This window comes from Parasteatoda tepidariorum, chromosome 7, assembly GCF_982258835.1.
Source record: "Parasteatoda tepidariorum strain Cologne lab strain chromosome 7, Ptep-v5.0, whole genome shotgun sequence".
Lineage (NCBI taxonomy): Eukaryota > Metazoa > Arthropoda > Arachnida > Araneae > Theridiidae > Parasteatoda > Parasteatoda tepidariorum.
Window position 1 is genome coordinate 109,095,810 of NC_141761.1, and position 19,553 is coordinate 109,115,362.

At 31.8% G+C, this 19,553-nt stretch overlaps 1 protein-coding gene across 1 annotated transcript in view; it reads left to right on the top strand.

The window, feature by feature from the left end:
• The first annotated feature begins 2,500 nt into the window (after positions 1–2,500).
• The window catches only part of LOC107437851 (uncharacterized), a 168,665-nt gene continuing 151,612 nt past the window's right edge, over positions 2,501–19,553 (top strand). Inside the window, exon 1 of the mRNA XM_071183007.2 lies at positions 2,501–2,773. Within this exon, the coding sequence (XP_071039108.1) occupies positions 2,741–2,773 (33 nt within the window). The 5' untranslated portion in view covers positions 2,501–2,740. The remainder of the gene's footprint in view (positions 2,774–19,553) is intronic.

The window sequence follows — 19,553 nt, forward strand, 5'->3', positions numbered from 1 at the left end:
CAGCCGACCCAATATTTTTGGGTTTACTACAACTAATGTTTAACTCCGTAGCCTTGTAATTTGGAACCCAATCCAGAACTCCTGGATCAACCATAGGGAAAAATTTGCCTTCGTGGAGGACTTTTTTGACGGATCCCGTTAGATGACCTCCACTAAGACTAGCGAAACCTCCCATGATTAGTTAGAGACCGCAAAAACCTCCCACGATTAGCCTGATGGCAAAGGGACTCTAACCTATGATCCGTCTACAACTGAGGATGTTTTACGACAGCACTGTGGTCGGTACAAGTTGGATACGGAATTCGCATCTACCAGCCATAGCTGTAATTCGAACCCGGTTCACCTCATTGGAAGGCGAACACTCTATCCCCTGAGTCATCACGGCTCACATTGTATTATTAATGTGACAGACATTTTAACTGTATCAAAAATTTTAAATGACACAAAACACAGTAGAGTAGTAGTACTGATGCTGGAAAGTTGTGATAGTGTACATTGAGCAATTTTTTGTTTTAGCTACCACTTATCTCTTTCCCAGGTGAAAATGCCTATCAGGAAAACCTATGTTATTTTAATTAAAACATGAGTTATGTTATTTAAATTTAAATTCTATCCTTGCTACAATAACTGTTATGTAACTTATTTAAAAAAAAGAGAGATTTAACTTCACACACAGTTTCAAGGAAAATAGAAACATTGTAAATGAGGCTTGTTATTTTTTCTCACCATTAAAGTCTCTAATATCTTATTTCATTAACTATGATTTTAAAATCATACTAAAAATCTCCTATCTATTACACGTAGTGATGTAAACGAAAAATTGATGTTACTACCACATTTATTTGATATTACATGATGTTATTAAAACAAAATGACTCTAAGTGGTAACAAAAATTTACGTAATCATAGCTGCCAACATAGATATCGTGTAGATTTTACGAAATAATATAAATTTCAAGATAATTGTTGCATAATGGACTAAACATTTTACTCATAGGGAACTTTATAGTCATCAAAATAGAAAAATTGCAGTATTTTTTCAGATTTGATGGACATTAAATGAATTTGAAATGATATTTATTATGTTTACTGATAAATTTGAACAGTAATATGCATTTAGTTCATCAAAGATAGTTAAATTTTTTTTTATTAATTCAAAATGAGAGTTCTGAATAAAAATAAACTGAACATTTTAGGACAAAAAAAGTTTTAAACTGTTTATAAATGAGGCTAGCTTTATTTTAATATTCAAGCAAGCAATAATCTGTATAGAAATTCTATTTCAATACGATTGTTTTAGAAAACTTACTCAATTTTAGGGAATTTTTTAAAATGTACAAAAACCAGTAGACCAGGAGAAATCCAGTATGCATTATTATTCATTTTGTGTTTTATGGATATATATATATATATATATATATATATATATATATATATATATATATATATATATATATATATATATAATTTTCTTTTACTTTTTAAATTTATTTTAAAAAAAATAATTAAAAGGCCGAAGAACAAAATAATGAAAAGATATAACCTCATCATCAGCTCACACGATTATATCCATAAAAAGAAGCGCTATCTAATATTCTATCAATATAGCCATTCAATATGTGAGGAGCAGTCAAAAAATTGAAACAAAAATAGTACACATTTTTTGTCTTTATTTTGATAAATAAATATATATAGAATTGTCCATGAATCCATGATTTTTTTCTTCTTCTGACTTTTTTAAAATATTTATGTCAATAAATTGCTTCAAAAAGAATGCATTAGAATATCCAATATAATTCCACCTCTAAAGTGGTCAGGAAAATAATGTTAAAAATATGTCATATTACAAACTAAAAGAATTCAAAGGGTTTATTATAAGATTTTTAAAAGAATATAAAGGCAAAATCATAAAAAATAAGGAAAATACAAGAAAAGCTCATTATTTTAGTTACAAGCTGTCTTTAGTTCTTGTAAAAATATGTGATATGCCATTCGATTTCAAATCAAAGAACGAAATTTCGAAATCTCCCTGACACTTCATAGAACGTATTATAAACGTATTTAATTACAGAAGTTCTTTTTTTTTCTCCATAGAATATTACGGAAGTCTGTGATGAAGTATGAGATATCTACTTTGAAGTAAAGGCGGTGATGTCTTCCCTCATTAGACGTTCAGAAAATTTTATAGGAAATCCGACGTCAGACGGTACTAAAGACCTCCAAAACGAATGGACGTGATAAAGAATTTTATAGTAAAACCACATTCTGTTATCTTGAAACTTAAGAGCCCTACTGTTAAAATCCAAACTTTTGCAGGATTTTCAGAGCTTCTTTCCAACAAGATATTCGACAGAGTTACAAAACAAACCACCTGCCTTCACGGCTCCGCAGAAATCCCAGATAAATAAAGTCATAAATGAATCTTTATCAGCGCCAAAAATAAAAGAAGTATATTTCAAAATTTAATAGCTGTGGCCACTGAACATTAAGATCCGATTTCGCCGATAAGCGTTTTAACAACTCGAAAGCAGACATCTTGAAACGTCTCCAGAAAATAGAAGTGTCCGCTATCTAAATTACGACGTCTCTTAAAAATCGAACAAGTCGCCGGGAGTGGTCTTTAGGGCTTTTAATTTCAGATTTATTCTATTGATCTCTTAAAGGAACATTATATTATAGGAGTAGTCCAATATCAAGTTGATAGCGCTGTTGATTCGAAAGTAGCAGGCGGTCGTTGTCGATGGCCGGGATTTTCTCGATCTTGCGGTTAACAGTGAGTATTAAAAATGCTTTTGTCTTTCAGATTTATGTCGACTTTTATTTACGAGGCACTCGGGATGTTTGTTTTTCTTGGGTCGTAACTGTCACCGGTCTGGTAAATCTTTGATCTCTTTCGGACATCTAGACAGTGAAATTGTACATAAAAATATATTATTCTATGGACACTTAATTCGAGTAGTGGAAGAAATCTGAGTTGTATGGAGAAAAAAAAAACTATCTTATTTAAAAAAAACTTGCTCAGTTCCAGCTTATTTTTGGAGCCAAACAGAGTGCGCGACAAATCAGAAAAGATGGAAAAAAATGGTACTTTTCCGATTTGGGGGGGGGGGGGGGTAAAAAAAACTTTCAACACTTTACCCATATTAGGTACTTACAAGGGTTGGAAAAAATAATTAAACGCTTCTATACTAACTCCATGTAAACTATATTTCTTTTAGCAGAAAATGTCTAAGTAAGTTTTATGTGGCAAAACTGTTTGCACAGTATGAAAGATAATGCTTGAAGCCTTTAGAAATGGTGGATCTTTGCCACCATTTCTAAAAGAACCATGCAAAATTTGCATCGGGCAAAAATTGCTATGGACCATTTAAATTCGCTTCGGGCAAAAATTGCTAAGGACCATTTAAATTTGCATCGGGCAAAAATTGCTAAGGACCATTTAAATTTGCATCGGGCAAAAATTGCTAATAATCTTGCTAAATTTGCATTGGGCAAAAATTGCTAATAATCTTGCTAAATTTGCATTGGGCAAAAATTGCTAAGGACTATGCTAATTTTGCATAAAAGAAATTGCTAAGGACCATGGAAAATTTGCATCGGGCAAAAATTGCTAAGGAATGTGTTACATTTGCATCAGGCAAAAATTACTAAGGGACACGCTAAATTCGCTTCGGGCAAAAATTGCTAAGGACCATGTTAAATTTGCATCGGGCAAAAATTGCTATGGACCATGTTAAATTTGCATCAGGCAAAAATTGCTAAGGACCATTTAAATTTGCATCGGGCAAAATTTGCTAATAATCTTGCTAAATTTGCATTGGGCAAAAATTGCTAAGAACTATGCTAAATTTGCATAAAAGAAATTGCTAAGGACCATGGAAAATTTGCATCGGGCAAAAATTGCTAAGGAATGTGTTACATTTGCATCAGGCAAAAATTACTAAGGGACACGCTAAATTTGCTTCGGGCAAAAATTGCTAAGGACCATGTTAAATTTGTATCGGGCAAAAACTGCTAATGACCATGCTAAATATGCATCAGGCAAAATTTGCTAAGGATCACTCTAAATTTGCATCGACCAGAATGAGCATGGAAAGTAAATACCCCTATAATTTTAAAAGCATTTGTATATGTTTATCGCAACCCTATCGAATGTTTGCAAAGTTGTTGTCAATGTAGCTGGAAAGAAGCTATTTACTCCCCCCTCCTCATTTATGGCCAATCCGAATTTTGCATGGAAAGCTGCAAACATGATCTTTTAAATTGTGTCAAAAGTTTTGAGATGAAAAATCTTACAAAATATTTGCAGCTAAAAGAAAGATTATTTACATAAAGAATAGTAAATCTACAGAAAGAAAAATAAAATTCTTTACCTATTACCGCAGTTCCTATTACCAACTCCCGCAATATGTGTAATACGTATTACCACAACTCATTACTGGAGTATATATAAAAACTTCTTTTTAACTTTTGATTTAGTTATCGGATTTTTAATGAAATTTCAAGAACTTAGGCTTAATACTGATGGTTTTAAGGGAATAATCTTAAATATACTAACTAATTATTGCTGATTAGATGAAAATTTTGAAAAAAGAAATTTTTTTTCAGCTGATTTATGCTGCTGATTATATGAGTTATGAAATCCTCCGCAAAAATGTACTTTTTTTCGTATTTTTTTAAAAATGGAATTTCGACCCACAAAGTATTGGAAAGTTTCGCATTTTTTTATTTATTTTTCAGTATTTTTTTTATAACCGTCGTTGTTGTTGTTAATTTACGTCGCACTAGAGCTATTGGCGACGGTCTGGGAAACATCCCGGAGGATGATCCGAAGACTTGCCATCACAATTTTGATCCTCTGCGGAGGGGATGGCACCCCCGCTTCGGTAGCCCGACGACCTGCGCGCGAAGTCGAACCCTTTACGGTAGCACAGTTTAACGAGGACCAATACCGCACACCCTCGGTCCCTACGCAGACTGATCCAAGTGGTCACCTACCTGCACACTGACCGTAGCCAGAGATGCTTGACTTCGGTGATCTGCTGGGAACCGTGTCTTAACGATCAGTCCACTGCGGGACTTTATAACCGTCGTCGAACAGCCGACCCAATTTTTGGGTTTACGACTACGAATGTTCAACTCCGAGGCCCTTGTAGTTTTGAACCCAATCCAGAAGATAAGGGAACTCCTAGATCAAGTACTGGGAGGAAATTGCCTTCGGGGACGACTTTTTGATGGAACTAACCCGCATTTGCGTTACATGGAGGCAAAAACCCCGAAAACCATCCACGGTTAGCCTGATGGCAAGGAGACTTTAACCCATGATCCGTTTACCACTGAGGATATGTCAGCACTGGGGTTGGTGCAAGCCGGATGCGGAATTCGAATCGACCTGCCAGCGTTGGGATTCGAACCCGGTTCACCTTAATGACACGCAAACGCTTTATCCCCTACGCCACCACGGCTCGGTAGCTTCTATTTAGTAAATATAATACAAATATTTAAGACGGGAATGTAGTAGAAAATTTGGTCACTTTAATGTATTGCGAATTGTGCCATATTCCAGGAATTAAAATATCATTTGCATACAATTATTAAACTTGTTTATCCGAAGTTCGACCCAATTTTTTCACCAATTTAAACAAAATAATTTATATGTTAACCCTTTGACTCAGATAGGATACCGGTGTCCAATTAAAATATTTTTTTCTGATTCTCTAATTACGAGAGAAATGTATTTTGGTATTTTTTAATTATCAAAAACTGTCTAATATATAAATATATAAAACAGTGTCAAGATGAAATCTCTTAGACTACCGGAATTATATTTTTACTAAAATATAAAAACAGAAAAAAGTAGCTTGAAAAATTTTTTTCCCCACACATATTCAAAAATTGATAGATAAGATATACATATTCAATAACTGATATACACATTCAGTAATTGATATACATATTCAAAAATTGATATTCATATTCAATAATTGTTATGCATATTCAATAATTAATATACATATTCAATAATTGATTTTGTAAATTAAAGAAATTTCAGCGATGAACAACTGCTTTTACTTAGATCTAAATATAACTAAATATAAATTTGGAAAAAAAATTGTTTCGAATTGAACCATGTTAGGAATATTTTACCTTTAATGCAGAAAAAGACACCAATGTTTCCTTCTGTAATTAATAATTAACATTAATTTATAAGCTAAATATAATACTTTTCATTTATTTTGAACCAAAATCATTACACGATAATGAAAAAAGTATTACAAATATGATTAATAAAAATTCTGCGTCAAAGGGTTGAAATCCAAGGCTTGAAAAGAATAGGTCAAATAAATCTCTAGAAATAGGAAATTTATAAATATAACTTATTTGAGATGGCAAGTAAACAAAAAGTGAATTGACGAACCCAAATTTCAATCCTTCTTAAACTTTTGATACCCTATTTTTCAGATTGCTGCTATTCCCATATATTAAGAGTCAAGTATCCGTTCAAAAAAAAAAAGTTTGAGAAAGAACGGTTTCGTATCTGATTTCATAATGCAAAATATCACCTCCCCTAATTAATTCACATATTTAAATCCCGGCCTTTGAATTATTAGATAATAATACATGCAAATCCAATTATTCAATGAAAAGCTATTGAAGGACTCATTTGTCCACTGTACGTAGCTGTTAGTAAACTTAAACTTAAGGACATTGAGGACCTTAGAACCCAGAGAACCCTAAAGACATAGCTAAATTTTTACTTTTAAGATCGATTTTATTCTTGAAAAATCTCATTTTGTTCATTCTCAATGCATAACAGTCAAAAAATCATAATGATATCATAAGAAAATGCTCTGACATCGCACTCTACATTATCTCGCCATTTAACAGTCCGATCTTAACAGTTTGTAAAATCAAATTTTGAAGGTAATTAATACCTATAGTCATCGAAAAAAATTTTTAAAAAAAATCTGATATTTTTTTAAAAACAGAAACATATATCAGATATTTTTTATTTTAATTACAATTGTTTAAGTTTAGCCACTGTATCGCAATATCAAGCTCAGTAAATGTATTAATGTATGTACCATATTTAGTATGTTAATAACTAGTTTAAATGATGTGGTTCATCTAGTTATATAATTTCTAACGTTACAATTGTTCCGTTTTCGTTTTTAAACCTATTAAAAATTACACTATCGCAAGATTAAACTCTGTTTTATCTGTTTTATTTGATATTATTATATTCTTTTGATTTATTCTAGGTAATAATTTTATTTACCCGCACACTTGATACAAATCTTAATCAAGAATTAATTATAAAAGCAGACGATATCATATCCATACTAATTTATTGATTTTTCACAGGAAGTCGGCGATTTTATTTATTGTCTCATGGAACTTTTTAAAAATTTTAACTAAGCTAGTTATATAATTTCTAACACTACAATTGTTACATTTGAGTTAAGTAATTTTTAAACCTATTAAAAATTACTCTAACACGTATCTGTATTTCACTCTATCGCAAGATTAAACTCTGTTTTATCTGTTTTATTTGATATTATTATATCCTTTTGATTTATTCGAGGAAATAAATTTATTTACCCGCACACTTGATACCAATCTTAATCAAGAATTATAAAAGCAGACGATATCATATTCATACAAATGTATTGATTTTCATAGGAAGTCAGCGATTTTATTTATTGTCTCATGGAACTTTTTAAAAATTTAAACTTGGTTAAAAAGGAAGTCTTTTTTTGTTTTGTTCTGTTTTTGTTTGAGTTCACCGAACTTATAATACCAAATTGCAGACTCGTTGTGCAGATAAAACAGAAGCTATCGCCAGCTCGACAAAAAGATTCTAATGGTGTCAAGATGAGATTTTTTAAGGGGAAAATAAATAACGATAAATAGATAATGGAAGAAATCATTTTCCTCTGTTGACAAATACTTGATGGAAATACGTTTCGGGAAATATAAATGGGGGGGGGGGGGAATTAAAGCCGTTTTAATAGCGAGATACCATTTCGCGCTGTTATAAAATCTTATTAACAAACTTACACTATTAATAATTAATAATTAGAGGAGGCACAGAAAATTAGTTTTTGTCCCAAGTTAACAACAACAAAATAATTAATAATGATATTTATATCAAAAATTATTGTTAATATCTTTAATAATTTAAATCGTGAACCAAAACGAAAATGTAAATAAAGTGATTGTAGAGATGCTTGAATCTTAGAATGTTGAAAAATGTAGAGATTAATCACATAATTACTTTAAGAGTTTTGATTTCAATCTTCTTCATTTCACCCATTGGCAAAATGGGTCATGGTTAGGATTTGATGGCGTCCACACACTTTTCTACTGTGTTCAAGAGTAATGGTAAACAGTGCGCATGCGTCGTCATTGCATGCGTTGCTATGGCGACCGCTGCTCTTTTTCTTTCCACTAGCAGGCATTTTTAATGTATTTACATAATAATATTTTAAAGTATTTTTATATTATTTTTATTATCAAGGCATAATTACTGGCTTGATGGTGATTTCAATATAAATATGAATGGTGAAGAAGGAAAAGTATTTTGTGACGTTTTGAAAAACGTACAATAGGCAGGATATGAAAATCAATCAGACGACAAACATCAATGGAGACAGTTTTTGCAACCCATGATTTGAAATGTTGTGGCGTTTAACGGAGTCAATCCAGAAAGAAGAAGTATTTGACCAATGGGTAACCAGTAATCGTAATAAAGCAATCACAACCTTTTTTTTTTTTTTTTTAAATTTTTATTTTATTTTTATTTATTTATTTATTTTGTAGCACATGAGCATAAAAAAATCATACTGACTGGGAGAGGCAACCTTTAAAAATTTCGCAAGCCTCCTTTAAGAGAAAATAGCACCATCAATTAACATCATACAGTTTCCGTTATAGCTTCATCAATAATTAAGTTAAATAGTACATCTAATTCGTAATTTATTTTCATAAATATATCTCTCTTTATCTTAAATCAACCTTTTATTAAGTTCCAGATAAAAAAGTTCCTCTTAAGAAAGTTTCAGATGGAAAATATTGGAATAATTTTTTAACGGATATTTCCATCTCGAAAATTCTGGAAGCCTTTAAAGTATAAAACCGAAAGATTTCAAGATGAGATAATTAGCTTACAGCTTGCATGGAGAGATAAACTAAAGGGATTGAAATGGAAATTAACTAAGTAAAAATGATTAAGTGAATTATGGGTAAAGCAAAAGGGGGGGGGGAGAAAATGTAATGAACAAATCACAATGATCTCAGATAAAAACATGAGATAGCCGTGTGCAATTTTTGAACTTTATTTTAAACCATTACAACTTCTTAAATTATTTAAGCATCATTTTTAAACTGAAAAAATAATAGTGTTCATATTTAGCGAAAAGTCTAATCTATCGGCAAAGTAAAAATTTATTTTTCTTAAACACTGATTGATAGATCCGAGCTCTGTTTGAAACTCACAGTTGCGAATTTTTTTTTTCCTTGATTGAATTAATTTTTCGACATTCTCTTATTCTTACATATATCTAACGAATTTGTGAAAAAAATTATACTGTCTTCTTTCTAATACAATTTATAATAATTTCTTTGAAAGCAAAATATATTTATCTCAAATTTTTCTGAGAATTTAGCATTTTCAGAAAATTTTTTGGAATTTTCAATGGCAATTTCTTAGTTGGAAAGTAGCGTGGGGAGAGGAGTTATCGAGAAAGTCAACCTTCACCTATCAAAAGGTACCTCCAGTTAAAATCAAGTTAGCATGTCTTATATACCAGTGAATTGATGTTTAATAATCGTACTGGTAGTTACGCCATGATACACCCCCCACCAGAATTTTATCTGGGATAGAATTCGATGAACAGATACCACTAGCTGCAGTATTTGCGAAAGACCGGGAGAGCTGTGTAAAGTTCACCGGAATTTGAGTGTTTGTCGTGAGACTTGTATTAAGTTCACGGTTGTGTGTGTGGTCTCTCTTGTGTTGCTATTAGCAGTCTAGTGTGTGCAGGATCCCGTTGTGAGTAAATGAAACTGGGAAGCAACAGTGCGATGAGGAGGATGACGCCGTCACAAATAGCAAATCAACAGTTCAGTGCGGTTTATTCATCGAAGTGGGAGTTACTTTCGATGTAGGCGAGTTCATACCACGTCCGGGTCACCAATAAGGGGGAGAGGAGTTTTCGACGATGCCAACCTTCATCTATCAAAAGGTACTCTAGGATTGAATCGAGTTAGCGTGTTTTATGTGCTAGTGAATTGATATTTAATAATCGTAGCTGTAGAAATTATCAAACAGCAGCGGTCGCCATAGCAACGCATGCAATGACGTCGCATGCGCACTGTTAACTATTACTCGTGAACACAGTTTAAAAACGTAATGACGTCCAAATAAGGTGCGCACGCTATCAAACCTAAAAAAAAAAAAAAAAAAAAAATTTTCCAATGGGTAAATAAAAAAATAAATAAAAACGCATAAGGTTTGTTACTGAAAGTGGACCTTTCAGCTCATCAAATTTCAACTTTGTAGTTGCATTTCATACAGCATCAGACAGCATAATAATTTTTCAAAGTTTAACAGATGATGATTCTCGAACTAATGATCGAATTTTAAACTATTTTGTTTGTCGTACTCTCTCTATATTTTTTTGCACACCTTCTTGTTTTAAATCTCATAGTTTTTGCACAGCAAAACGTAATGTAAAAATAAATGATTAATAAACAGTCAAGCAAAATAAATAAATAGAAAGTTGTCCCTCCATAACAGAGGAGGCGCTTGCGAATTTTTTACATCCCTTTTATATTCTTAACTATTTACATAGAGGAACAATTCTACAGCATCTTTTAGTACAAGTTTCTTGTAGATAAATCATTTTTAAACTCAAAAACATATCTTCTTATATTTTTCATCATGCTCATTATCATTTCATAATAATTTTTTCGTTTCTGATACGATTTCCTCTTATTTTTTTCAGCATAATTATAAGGGACTTTTTTCGAACCTGATCCAATTTCCTCTTATATTTTTCAACATAATTATAAGGGACTTTTTTCGAACCTGATACGATTTCCTCTTATATTTTTCAGCATAATTATAAGGGACTTTTTTCGAACCTGATCCAATTTCCTCTTATATTTTTCAACATAATTATAAGGGACTTTTTTCGAACCTGATACGATTTCCTCTTATATTTTTCAGCATAATTATAAGGGACTTTTTTCGAACCTGATCCAATTTCCTCTTATATTTTTCAACATAATTATAAGGGACTTTTTTCGAACCTGATACGATTTCCTCTTATATTTTTCAGCATAATTATAAGGGACTTTTTTCGAACCTGATCCAATTTCCTCTTATATTTTTCAACATAATTATAAGGGACTTTTTTCGAACCTGATACGATTTCCTCTTATATTTTTCAGCATAATTATAAGGGACTTTTTTCGAACCTGATCCAATTTCCTCTTATATTTTTCAACATAATTATAAGGGACTTTTTTCGAACCTGATACGATTTCCTCTTATATTTTTCAGCATAATTATAAGGGACTTTTTTCGAACCTGATCCAATTTCCTCTTATATTTTTCAACATAATTATAAGGGACTTTTTTCGAACCTGATACGATTTCCTCTTATATTTTTCAGCATAATTATAAGGGACTTTTTTCGAACTTGATCCAATTTACTCCTATATTTTTCAGCATAATTATAAGGGACTTTTTTCGAACTTGATACGATTTCCTCTTACATTTTTCGGCATAATTATAAGGGACTTTTTTCGAACTTGATCCAATTTACTCCTATATTTTTCAGCATAATTATAAGGGATTTTTTTCGAACCTGATACGATTTCCTCTTATATTTTTCAGCGTAATTATAAGGGACTTTTTTCGAACCTGATACGATATCCTCCTATATTTTTCAGCATAATTATAAGGAACTTTTTTCGAACCTGATACGATTTCCTCTTATATTTCTCATTATGATCATAAAGGAATTTTTTCAATCCTGGTAGGATTTCCTTTTATATTTTTCAGCATAATCATAAGGGAATTTTTTCGCACCTTATTCGATTTTTGAGAACATTTTTTTTAATATCATTATTATTGACTTTTTTAAAATGTAAACCAACGAATAAAAAATGCCTATTTATTTCAACTATATTTTTGCAAGCCTTTAACTGACAGACTTCTACGGATATAGAACTCGTGGCATTAGTATAAATTTTTTTTTATTTGTCCATAAATCATATTTCAACTAAAAAAAAGTGTCGTTGACTCTAATTTCGCTTCAAGGCCGAAACTTCATTTACGATTTACACGAATGTTTTTGCTCTTAACATTCCAGACCCGAATAAAACTTCCATTCTTCCAACCCACAGATAAATACACCGCCTTTTCGAACAAATGGGCATTCGAAATATACTAAAAACCGATAACGATTGAGGTAAAACATTCGAATATTTGCCAGCAACCAATCTCTACTAGTTCATAAAACGCTCGGGGACATAAAACATAATTATTGTTTTTCTTTTATGATCCGTTTTATGGAGAAAATCCTCGCATGTTTATTGTTTTAACATAAGTAAAAATTCCGCGGCAAGAGCCATTTTTCATTATTCCCTGCTATTAATTTCACTGGAACCGCAGCTAAACTCAATGGTGCAAACGCAAATCCTGCGGACACGATTTGCGTGACATTCTCAAACAAACCATCATAACCGGTGAAGAGGTAAGTTAAAAAAAAAATAATAATAAAAAGTAAAATAATCAAAACAAAAATTTCTGAAAAATAACATCTACTTATCTGAATTGCCCAGCGGCCAATCCGATAAAGCATAACAACCAATCAAAAATCAAGACGTGTATGGGTGGGACAATTTTTTTTTTATACCTTTTGGTAAGAGCGACAGGAAGCAGGGACTTGGAAAAAGGCACTGTGGATAGGTTGAGATAAAAGAAATAAAAAAAAATTTCTAATTTCCTTTGCTTTAAGTTTGGAATGACTCTTTCGACTGATAAGACAAGTTCGTGTTACGACTTCGTAATCTAAGTAAGAATATTAAAAAGGCGCCCTCAACCCTGGAGCTATGAAATATGACCTATTCAATGACTTGTCGATATTTTTCTTAACTAGTTCGGAGTTCTTTACACGATATGTATGATTACAGTTGTATAGCAATTAAATATTTCAGTACGCGTAAGCATCATTTTATTTACAAGAATAGTTTTCCAAATCGTCTGAGAGAAATAAATATCATAAATGCAAACGATAAAGCATACAATTGAAAAGTGCAAGCTTAGGAAGCTGAAAATTGACTTAAGCGAACGATATTATACCATAGCATTGGTTCAAGTTTTTGTGAAACGTTATCAATTCAGTCTATGTTTTTCTTTACAATTTCGAGTTACTCTATGCGATTACGTATGAATGTATTTGTATAGTAAACAAATATTACACTAAGATTAAAAATTATATTCCAAATTAATTTAGCATTAAAATAAATACATAATGTATCAAAAGCAAACGATTAAAAATCGAAGTTTAGGAAGCTTAAATCGCTTTTAGTAATCGATATATAATATAACAGTAATATAACTATTCTAATGAAACATGATCTATAACATGTCTGAGTTTTTCTTTACAATTTCGAGTTACTCTATGTCATATCGTATGAATTTAATTGTATAGTAAACAAAAGTATTACACTAAGAATAAAAATTATATTCCAAATTAATTATTCGATTTATTTCAATTTCACGATCCAAATTATCCTCACATCCAAATTATTTCACTTTCGCATTGAAATAAATACATAAACATAGTATTAAAAGCAACGATTAAAAAAAGAAGTTTAGGAAGCTTAAATTGCGCGTGCTTTCAGTAATCGATATACAATATCACAGTAATGGTTAATATGCTAATGAAACATGATCAATTGAATGTCTATATTTTTCTTTATTTCGAGTTACCCTACACGATAACGCGCTGGTACAGTTGTATAGTAAACAAATAGTAGAGTGCGTAAACATCATTTTATCTACAAGCGTTTCAAGCGATTTAAATTTTAAGCGAAAATAAAAACATAAAACGCTAAATAATCGGAAAATGAGCTATTTCATGTTAAAAATATTATTATTATTATATAGAATGAAAACATTCATATAGATTCAAATGATTTTATAATAAATGTAAACGTCATAAAAGTGAAAGTTGCAAAAATGCTTTAATTCAAATTATATTCAATCGCAGTAATAATTCTTACTCTGTGAAACATGATCAGTTCAATTATCGGTCTTCCATCACGAGTCAGTAAATTTTGCATTATTATACACCAGCGGGTGACCGAGCTCCGCTCGGAGAAAACAGGTATCGAAGCTAACTCGAAGATTTAAATTTTCAATTGTGATTTATCAAAACAATACATGCCATAAGAAAATTTGTGAAACCATTGGTGAAAAGATAACCGGTTAAAGTGCACCATTGTAAACTATCTAAACAAAGTTTGGAAAGGGTCTATACAAAGGTAAAGTTTGAAAAGTCATAGGAAATAAAATGTAATTGATAACAAAAAATTATACAATTAAAGACACTGTTCACAACGAATTCGTAAATTTGCTTCCGTTCATCCGCTTCTTAAAAATTCTTGTCCAGGAAAAGGCGTCGATGAGAGAGGTATTGTCGAGCGTAAAAGACGATGTAAACTCCGCAGGAAGACGCGTCATCTTGGTGGTTGTAAGCGTTGCGAGATTTCACGATGCATCCTTTCAGCTTTTCATTCGTAACAACGGTATTCAAAACGTGTCGCAGTATTTTTCTCAAAACAGCATCGATGGGCAGCGGGTTGTCGACTGGATCGCAGACTAATAGTTGAAGTTCTCCATAGCTTGCTTCCTGCAGTGCTTCCTGCAGTGCTGGCCTCTATCCATTTGAGCTCTCTTGTGAATGGGAATGAGTAGCACGTCGAATCCTTGTTGAACGCCGTATGGATAGTTGGAAGCCTTGTTCTGGTCGCTGATATCGTTGAGAAGAGCCATTCCTTCATAAGCGCCATCCGCTGTTGTAACGTAGAAGCGTGCGACAAATTCAGAGTGAAGTACGGCAACTTTGACGGTCGGGTAAGCTTGTTCGGCGTAATGGAGAAGCATTCTGACAATGACGGTATCTTCTAGTTGTCCATTTGAGGGTAGAATTGAGTTGATCGCTTGTTGTTCCAAAATTCCGGCTCCTTGAAGAATTTCATGTAGAGGTGCGTTCTGCATGTTGAAAATGTAGCTTGAAATCTGATGAATGTTGAAATGTCGGACTTTGTTGACGGTGATTTTAACACAAAAGTTAAACTTTTCTCCACTTTGATAAATGTAAACTAATGCGAACCTTACAATTAAATTATTAATTCCTTCGTATATTATTGGTTTAAGTTGTCGAAAATTAATATTTCAATTGTAAGGTTCGCATTAGCATACATTTATAAGAGTGGAGAAAAGTATCTATAGCCATTATGGCGAACTAATAAAGTTTGAAAATATCCTATCTGTAACTCCGAACTGCTCGACCGTAGCGCTTCAAAACCGGCGCCAATCGATTCCTCGTGGCCAAAAACCCCAGACCCCCAAGTTTACCGGAGTTTATTAATTCTGGGGCGATTTTCGACTTGGCAACCATTCCTCGTATTATAGTATAAGATTTATTGAAATGAAGAAATAATATACTTGTTGAAGTTTCACTTTATTATTGGCATCGATTCACTATAACTATTATTGAATTTAAAAAGTTCTTTTTTAAAAAAAAATTATTCTTCAATTATAAGTACTTCTCTTTTAAATGTAAGGATCGCTTCCTTTTTACTTTATGAAAAAGCACCAATAAATCTTCACAATTCTTCTTTAATCATCTCTTTTTAACCGATTCACTTACCAATTATTTTGAAGGAGAAAAAAAGTGCAGAAATTCAACATATTTTTTTATTTTATTAATAAACTCAAGGAACTAAAACAAAACATAATACACGAGATCTAAGTTGAAATTTGAATTCTTTTGAGCGTAAAAAATATTTAATTTACCATCAGTTTACTCTCCCAAATCATCTCGGCCAAATGAAAAAAGTTAAATATTAGTCTTTATATGTGTTCACATCTTCATCATCTGAAAAATCATCTGCATTATTTTCACTTTCGCGCGCGAACGCCATTTTTTTACTCTTTTTTCTCTGTAAATTCATCAACCATCGTCTATACAATTGTACAAAACACGTCTGTAGTCCCACAAATAGCAAAACTCCCGAACAAATATTGGCAAACTTCCAATCACAGCAGATTATCATTATTGTTTTTTGTTTTGCTTTCGACCGAATAAAAACGTGATAAGACAAAACGTATTGTTGAATTCTGCTTTGCCCGAGTTTACTCGTGATAAGAAATATTTGCAATGTATACATACCCGAGTTAACTCGGGATAATCAGGGAAGCGGTTAAGAGCATCTCTCTCTCTTTTATTTTTTTTAAAATTGAAACGAAATTAGTTTTGAGTAGTTAAACTAAAAAACTTTCTGCCCTTAAATCCCTTTGTTTTTATATTCTTTATTTTTAATATATATTTTTTATCCTATATTTTTTATCCTATATTTTTTATTCTATATTTTTCATTCTATATTGTTTTTTGTTTAATATTTTTTTTAACTGGACAGAAATTAGTTTTAGTTAGCCAAAGCAGAAAAGAAGAAAAAAATCTTTCTTTAGTCAATGTTTCTGTTTTTAATTGGAAAGAAACTGGTTACGGATTATCAATTCGGGAGAAATTTAATTTTCGCAAAAAATTCAGAATGTAATTAGCACAAAATTTAAAAGCACATTTTAAGAAATATCTTACGAAAATATACAAGCATATTCTCATTTATTTTAAATATTTAGATTAGATTTAGATTTATTTTAAATATTTTAAATATTTCTAAATGGAAAGAAGTTGATTTTGGATAGAAAATTCGGGAGAAATTTAATTTTAGAAAAAATTTGGAATGTAATTGGAGCAAAATTCAAACCACATTTTTACAAATGTCTTGTGAAAATATAAACGCATATTCTTATTTTATTTTAAATATTCAGCTTTTATATGAATGCGTAAGTGTGTCCATAACGATTAAATAAAGCAAATTTTACCCTGTTTCTGTTTCATTGTTGTAGACAATGTTTCTGTTTTTAACTGGAAAGAAGAAATTGGCTTTGGATAGAAAATTCTGGAGAAATTTAATTTTCACAAAAATTTGGAATGTAATTAGAGCGAAATTCAAAACCACATTTTTACAAATGTCTTGTGAAAATATAAACGCATATTCTTATTTTATTTTAAATATTCAGCTTTTATATGAATGCGTAAGTGTGTCCATAACGATTAAATAAAGCAAATTTTACCCTGTTTCTGTTTCATTGTTGTAGAGAATGTTTCTGTTTTTAATTGGAAAGAAGAAATTGGCTTTGGATAGAAAATTCTGGAGAAATTTAATTTTCACAAAAATTTGGAATGTAATTAGAGCGAAATTCAAAACCACATTTTTACAAATGTCTTATAAAAATATAAACGCATATTTTTTTTTAATTTTTAAGTATTCAGCTTTTATATTAATATGTGAGCATGTCAATAACGTTTAAGTGAAACCAATTTTCCCTTCATTAAAAAAAAAAAAGAAGAAAAGAAGCATTTAAATTGTTTTTAAGCCGCCTTTAACATTTTTGTCTCATACGATCAGTATAAAAGAAGAGTGAATACAAATATAAAACCATTTCAGTTAGTCATAAACCGTCGTCTCTGCTTAATTTTTAATTCTGAACGATGCTTAAGTGGTGGAAACATTGTACTGAAAACCACAGAGTCAATATCATAATGTTTTGAGATTTATAATACGATTTCTTATCGAATTACAAACTCATTACGATGTCGGCAAGGTTTAAAAAAGACTTTCTCTGTCACACTGTTACGTGATAGACTTTTAAATCTCTGAGAAAATAGTTTTCATGACTAAAAAAAAAATGCTTAAAGACTTTGGTAAGTGTAGAAATTGAATTTTCTATGTTGAGATAAATGCAATTTTCGAAAGTATAGATATTTTATTGTCTCTCATACATTTTATGTATGGGGCTGTTGAATGGAACGTAAGCTTATTTTTGTATATTTTGGACTTCCTCTCCACCCTTGTTAATAAAAATAAGATCCAATTCATGTCTGGCTGCAACTAGTGGTCAAGCCTTTATTTTGAGCCAAACTCAAAGATCAAAAGACCTTCTGGATAAGTTCCGCTGTGGACTGATCGTAAAGACGCGGTTTCTGATAGAAGTCAAGCATCACTAGCTGCAGTCAGTTAGAGGGTGAGTGGCCACTTTGATCAGCGTGCGTGGGGACCGAGGGTGCGCGGTATCGGTCCTCGTTAAACTGTTCTACCGTAAAGTGCTCGTCTTCACGCGCAGGTCGTCGGGCTACCAAAGCAGAGGAGCCATCCCCTCTGCAAAGGATCCCTATTGTGATGGCATATCTTCAGATCATCTTCAGGGATGTTTTCCTGATCGTCGCTAATAGCGCATTGTGCAGCTCTAGTACAACATAAATAAAGTACCAACCTACATACCTTCTGGATAAAGCTTTAAAAGGATTTTTTTAAGTGGAACTAACCCACATTTGTATGCAGCTGAAGAGGAAAGTCACGAAAGTCGCTCGAAGAACGTAACTTTAACGCACTGATAGCAAGCCTTTAGCAACAAAAGCCTTTAGCAGTAAAAAATAAAATACCTATTTAATTTACCAATTAAAAGATGAGAAAAAGTTCATTACTGTTTACCAAAGTATATTCTTAAAATGTATAGCTTGTCTAAAGTAAGAACTCCCCTGGACACTCGTCTGGACCAGTGGCGGTGACTATGGTAACGAGGTATAACTATTTCAAGTAGGGGTGTGGGGTCGGCGAAATTTTTTTCTTCTTCTTCCGGCTATTGTGTTAGCCTTAGAGGGAAGAGAAGCTACCCTCCCTGAAATGCGCTATTCTTGTTTCCATAGCAGTAGACGGCTTCAGACTTTGTGAAGGGGGGGGGGGGGGAGTTCCACCGTAGACAAACTATACTATGTTTTTATAGTATTTACCTGCTATGGAACTATACGTTGTCGACTGCTTTTCCGAGTTGTCGCTACCATGAACCCTCATACATAACCGATAAATGCCGAATTTTAACACCGTGATATATTATAAAAAATATCGATATTTAACAACTAATCCCGATGTTTTTCCACTTTAAATAAATTAAATTATTCCTATATCTTGTCAATAGTCTTGTTCCTCAAATAAAAATTCGTAACACTCAAAATAATATCGTATTCAATAATTTTCGTAATGTTTAGTATTTGAGATATTTTATTTTTGTCATATTATGTTACCGATAATGATCACAATATTATTGTAATCGTTAGTTATAATTATCTATAATAAAACCGAATGATTTTTTAACTTTTCTTTTTTTCATTTCTTCCTTCATTTCA